We start from the raw sequence: 6,548 nt of genomic DNA, 5'->3' as shown, positions 1-6,548 counted from the left end.
TTCCCTAAGTAAGACATACAAAGTTTAACATGTGACTTCAGAATAATTAAAGCAGAAGCAGTAGCACATTTCACTGTATAAAGCCAGTGAAGTCATTTTCCCTACTGTGAATGTATAACCTGTGTCTGAAGAGTGCACAGAATTAATTAATTAATTAATTAATGCTACCACTTTCTAACAACAACAAACATGAGGTGATGTTTGAGTGTTATCTTTGCGAAATTGAAATATTTCCTACTTTTTGCTTACAAACAAGGTCTTATCCATCAGTCTCCTTAGCTTTATCAGCCAAACCCCTGCTTATATCTTGCTGTGGTTACCCGAGTCCTTACCCCAGTGGACAAGCCTTCATTGTCAATAAAGTGCAGCAATGATACATTTTTCTATAAATGGTTTGTCACGACTCTGTTCTACATGCATAGAAATTCTGTTCTCAAATATGCTCTCAAGGCTGATTAAATTGAGAAACCAGATAGAAATAAACGATGTTTTTACTTTCTTTCAATTGTTGTTTTGTTTACAGACCAGCAGTGGCTTATAAATGAGAGTAAACGACTGGCTGCCCTTCAGCAACAGCAGAGGGAGTTTGCAGTGCAAACAGAGTCTATGCTGTATGCAGAGGCTGAGGTGCAGAGTACCATTGGTCTGAAAATCTGCCCTTCCCTGCTACAGCAGAACAAGAAGAGACTGGTGCAGCTGGAGCTCTTGCGAAGATACACCTTGAAAAAGGCAGAAAGAAACATAAGACGGAAAAAGGTCAAATTCCAGCTGGAAAGGATAGTCAAGAAGCAGAAGTTGTTGGAAGCCAAGCAAAACCTAGAGCAACTGGAAGCTAGCTGCTGGCTCATTGAAGAGTGTGTGAAACAACTGCAACTCCTAAGTGAGAATACTGCTGTACAGTCCTCTTCAGAGCACCAGCTGCAGAAGAGAAGGAAGTCATTGGGGCTGAGTTCCTTGCAGCACAGGCAGCATTCGTTTTGTAACCCACATCTGCCCCAGGAACCCAAGTAAGTTAACATCTGCCAATTCCTCTGCACTTTCAAAAGTAATTTAAATTCAAGGTATTTTCAGTGGCCACCTGTAATCCAGAAAGCCTTTCAAAGTATGGAAGCAATATGAAAATTTGCAATATCAGTGAACTTACTATATTGTATGTCACACTGGAAGTGTTTGTCCTTTTTCCTTCAATCTGTATAGTGCATTCCCCACTTAGCTCTTCGACATGGTCTTTCTCACTGATTTCGATATTCCCCTCTCAATCCTTTCAATACTTTTTGTCTCTTTGTGAACTCTTTTCAAAATGGCTTAACTCTTGTTCTTACCTTGTTCAAATAACTTTCTGCATGATTTTATTTTGATTAAGGTCAAACTCTTCCTTCAGAACATTTGCATCATTGGGGTGATTCTGGATTGGACTTCTAAGCTGGGCAGCCTTTCTCAAGCTAAATAACCATCTTCATACAATGCTGAAAAGCTGGGTGCTCGGCATGGTCCTGGAGGCAGGAAATAGCTCAACTCTGCTCAGTGCATTTCTGTAACTTATAATCATCCTTTAGTTTTAATTAATGTTTGCAGCTACTTGAGCCTACAGAGACTAAATACCAAGTTACACCACACAGCGTCAAGCTATTCCTCTGTGTTGCAGAACATAATTCAGGATATCTAGGGGACTGTATCATTACTGACAGAATTTTTTTTTTTTATTCTCTGCTAGAATTTGCTTTTGAAAGGCAATAAGACTGTTGCTTCATGTGTCATTACTCTTAACTACAAGACATTACTGGTGTGAAAGTGTTAACTGCATTACTCAAGCAATAACTGGGCTTTATGTCTTCTTTATTTCAACAGCTGTTTGTTGAAGAGGAAGACTGTCTCAAAGTTATCTACCTCATCAAATATTGATCAATGCTGTGAAGGCAGTACAACAAGGAGGTTGTCATCTATAGAACGTCTTTACCGAAGAGATAAAGATGTTCCTGGGAGTGATGACCTTAATGATGAAAAAGGGATCTCCTTTTCAGTCCAGAGGCAGCTAACCAATAAACAAAAAATATCGTCATTTGGAAATAAAAAAGGAATAGAAAAAGACTCTAATGATTCGGCTATCATGGCTTATATCAATGAAAATTATCAAAAAACTGAAAAGTTTAATGATAACCCAGGGCAAGATGGATCTCAAAACCAGACCTCTAAAGGATCCCCTTCTGATCTTTTAAAGATGATAGATGAGCCTGAAACCTTTATTACAGGGACAAGAATGACAAAAGCAAAGGTGCTAGGAGATGCAGGTCAGCCTGCAAGTAGCAATCTAGAACAAAATAGAGCTCAGGTATCCAATAAAACAACTAAAATGGATATCAATGGAAAAGGCCACAAGTCTTCTCCAGAAAACTTTCCTAAAGAAATGAAGAAAACAGTGTATGGAAACCCACAATCAGTGCATCTAAACCAAATAGGCAAGAACTGGAAGAGAAAGCTACACTCAGCCTTGCCAAGTCACGATAAATCAGTGGAACAGCAAGAATTTCTGATGGTAGCAACATCAGTAGGAAATCTCACTAAGATGAACACACAGGCACCACTCTTTTATGCTGAAAAGAAGTGGCACAGCGCTGAGATGCTAAGTACTGGAGTGTCCAAAACAGCCACAGACGTGCTGGGGAACTGGCAAGAGGATGATGAAAATGAGATTTCTGATACTGACAGTTCCTATTCTGTAGATTCTCTCTCGTGTGCTCATGCAAAAGCTTTCACAGAGAAACTAAACCAAGATTTTGACAGAGATGTATGTCTTGCCAACCCAGAAGATTCTGAGAGCGATGACAGTCAAATGTCACAAGACTCTCTGATAGAAAAGGAAAATAAAGCCAAAAAGCAAAATAAAAGCCTATTTCACAAGTCAAAGGCCCAAAATGAACCAGTTAAGCGTTACAAAAGCAGAATTGATCCTCATATTTCGTCTTTGGTGACATCATATGCACCTTGTAAGAGACTGGGAAAGCCTGAAAGAAGCTTTTCTCTGGACAGTTTAGCTGATGGAGAAGAGATGCCAGCAGAAGATACAGTAGAAGAATCTAAATCTGATTCATCTGATGAAGTTCCAGCGGAGATTTTTTGGAAGTTACAAACTCCTAGATCACCAACCATACAGACTGAGGAAGACCATGAATCCAAGACCTGTGACAGAGATACGGAAGAGACAAATGATCTGAAGCTGAGCAGTTCCTTTTATTTGGACACTAAACCACAGCCTGCTTTCAGTAATGCTGGTGAGCAGTTGCTGAAGGGGACAAAAGTCTCCTTTGTAGAACAAGAAAGGTCTCTTGATAGAAGACCCTATTGCTCAAGTGGAAATCCTCTGCTTACTACCGATGCTTGGTCTTCCTGTGATTCAAAGTTTGACACGAACAACCCCAGAATAAGAGCGTCTTCTTCCCATGGAAATTTGGAATTTCAAGAAACTCATCGGTGCTCTTTGAGCAAGCCAGAGCTTTGGCTGAAGAAAGATGATCTAAAGCAGTCAGCTGCTGAAGTTTCTTTTGTTTCTGGATCTAAGCAGATAGACAGCATTACTCATTTATCACATCATACAAATGAAATAAACACATTTTTCTCCTCTGATATATCAGAAGTACCGTTACCTGAAACAACAACACCTGAAAGCAGAATTTCTGTGAGTGGATCACCAAATAAGATTCTTAAGGAGTGGACAAACTCTAATGAAAATTACTCCTTAGAATCTCAAGACGTACTGTCTTCGTTTGTTAGCTCAGTAGGACCAAGCTCCTCTTTTGTTCCTATTTCAGCAAAGCATGATTATTACAAACATTCAAGGTCGAATCACCCTGAACAAGAACAACTGAATGGGTTATCTACTTATAGGTCGTCCACTGAATGCACACAAACATTCAGCTGTTTGGAAAGCACTTCCACCACAGGCTGCTTGTCACTGGTATCTATGAAAGAGGAGGATTCTCTTCCCACAATTCATCCAGAGCTGCCAGAAGATCAGAAGCTGAAAAAAACACCTTTTATTTCTGTGTTGCCTATGCAAATTTTGAAGCAGAGAAACGGGCGTGTAGGTGCAGATTTAGGAGGTGATTTCTTCAGAACTTTTGAAAAAGATGACCGTGATGATTTCTACAGTAACTTGATGACAAAATCAAGTATGATGAATTCAGGCAGCGAAAGTGCATCTGTCAGTGCACCTGCTGCTGAATCTTCTACAGGACTTGCTCATAATATGACCTCAATACAGACATCTGCAGTAAAACAAGTCCAATTTGGACATGATGGGCAGCTTTTTTCAAGACAGGAAATACCACCATATTGTGGTGAAGGTTTCTTTCTCGATGACCTAACAAACAAGAACTGCTCTCTAGTAAACAGTTACGAGCTCCAGACATCGGCTGGACAAGGAGCAGAATCTGTTACAGTAGGTTTCCTCAGATCTGGGGAGGGTAATTTGGAAACAATGCAAGAAATGGATTATAAACAAGTATCTGCAGAAGAAATAACAGAGGCAGATTTTTCCTCGTGGAAGACAACATATCGATGTAACCCTTTAGTTGCTGCTCACAGTGCAAGTTATGACCAATCTGCAACACCAATAGAGATGTCTCAAAAAGAAATTATCTGTATGGAAACTAGCACAGATAGCTTGGCAGAGGTTGTGCCAGAGGTGCCTTCATTCAGAGATAATGAAGAATACGAACCAAAGGATGAAGACTTGTCTTCACTGAACCGTTACGAATTCAGAGGCAAACCTGTTTCAAAAAATTATTCCCATGAATGTGCTCTAGCAGACAGTCGGGCAAGTTGCTTATCCCAGCAAATTTCAGAAAGTCCTGCATTATGCATTGATAATATAAGAGAAGAAAGCAGTGAAAACAAAGAATACAGTATCTTGAATTCTCAGACTGTAGTTCAAAAAGAATTTTCATCCAAATATGAAAATTCACTAGTAAACAAAGTAAATTATATCACAGTGAATGTAAATGGGAAAGACCGTGAGTCCTTCCCTGCTGCTATTTGTGAGAGCACAAACGATTTTCTGCCAGAATCTGATTCAAGCATATTTTACAAAGCTTCAACAAAAGTTAATCTTTTTCAAAGTGCATCTGAGACTGAAAATTATGATAAACTATTGGACCATGTCACAATAGTGAAAGAAGACTGCAACGCTGCATCTAGTCTTACTGTGGAAGTCAGTGCCACAGAAAGTTGTTCTGATACACATTCTGGCTGCCTTTGCACAACGTGCTCTTCAAAACCAACAGCGCAGAAAAACAGTATGCGTAAGACAACTGGCATTTCTGCGGAATTTGATGCAACCGGCCTCTTGGAAACAGAAACACAGAACAAATCTTTACTTGAATCAAGAGAAGAGAAAGAAATCTTTTCTGAAAGTGATTGCCCAGAGGGTATTTTACTTGTCGAAGATGATGTAAACTCAGAGTCAGAAGGAGCATTTGAATACAACACAAATACATCAGCTACTGTTTCTCAAGAAGACAGTCCGTGTATAAATAAAGAATCCAAGTTTTTAAGAAACTCAGAAGAAACTATGGTTCCTTTTCAGAACACAAAAGCAAACACTGATAAGGAAATAATAAAATTAATCAACAGTGCAGTCAACTTAGGAAAAAATGCTTTGGAAATTAAATCCAGACAGAGTGGAAGTTTACCTGACTACCCAGTAGCCAAAGTCCAAAGTGTAACTGAAGACAGGAGTGGGAAGGATTTAAAAGGCATTAGTCTATCTCAGAATCCAAAGAAACCTATTGATATTGTATCTTGTGAGGTTCAGTGGGAGTTTTATGCAAATCTAGGTCTGACACATGAAGAGGTGGAGAGAGATGAACTGGAAATAGCCAGTACTGGGGTAGAACGCACTCAGGAATCACAAGCACTCACGTGTTCTGACAGCCGACTTGAAACAAGCAGCTTTTGCCAAAAAGAAAAAAGCGAAAAAACAGAAATAGGTATTTATTCTTCAGACTTTCCTGTTGCTTCCACAACCGCTCCTTCAGCTGTGTGTTCCCACACAACAGATATTACTCAGAATAATTCAGGCTTCCTTGATTCTTGTGGGGGCCATTTACAGATGAACAAAACAGCAGAAAAAGTGTTTAATGCTAATACAGAGGATGTAGCTGCAATGTTGCTAATCACAAGTAGGCAAGGAAATATTTTAGCAAAACCTGAAAATGAAGGACAAGTAAATTCTAGCAATTTAATTGGACACTGTGTACCAAACCGTTTGCCCCAGGAAGACAAAGTTAATGAACGTGAAGTGACCGGGAGTGAACAAACATCAGTCAGCCCCATGACAGACACGGGGCTGATCATTACGAGGCAGGAAGTCACATGCACAGATGAGAACGTTTTATTTACTGAAGAGTCTCCAGCTCTACATGAGATGTGTTGTGACAGAGATGAGAAAGATGAAATTTTAAATCAATTTGAGATCCCTGAAAGATTCCTGACAGCCTCAGGACTAGAACAGAATATGTTGTTAGAAGATGATTCAAGATATCACGATCCTG

General features: G+C 39.6%; 1 protein-coding gene across 1 annotated transcript in view; it reads left to right on the top strand.

Annotated features, from left to right (window-relative positions):
• Nucleotides 1–523: 523 nt before the first annotated feature.
• Nucleotides 524–6,548, top strand: part of STARD9 (StAR-related lipid transfer (START) domain containing 9) — a gene marked incomplete at its 5' end in the record, with an annotated part of 21,049 nt that continues 15,024 nt past the window's right edge. Inside the window, 2 exons of the mRNA XM_010143404.1 lie at nt 524–1,007; nt 1,849–6,545. Coding sequence (XP_010141706.1) covers nt 524–1,007; nt 1,849–6,545 — 5,181 coding nt within the window. The remainder of the gene's footprint in view (nt 1,008–1,848; nt 6,546–6,548) is intronic.

Source organism: Buceros rhinoceros, unplaced genomic scaffold (assembly GCF_000710305.1).
Source record: "Buceros rhinoceros silvestris isolate BGI_N320 unplaced genomic scaffold, ASM71030v1 scaffold16569, whole genome shotgun sequence".
In the NCBI taxonomy this organism is placed as follows: domain Eukaryota; kingdom Metazoa; phylum Chordata; class Aves; order Bucerotiformes; family Bucerotidae; genus Buceros; species Buceros rhinoceros.
The sequence above is the reverse complement of the archived record's forward strand: the minus strand, read 5'-3'. Positions and strand labels throughout refer to the sequence as shown.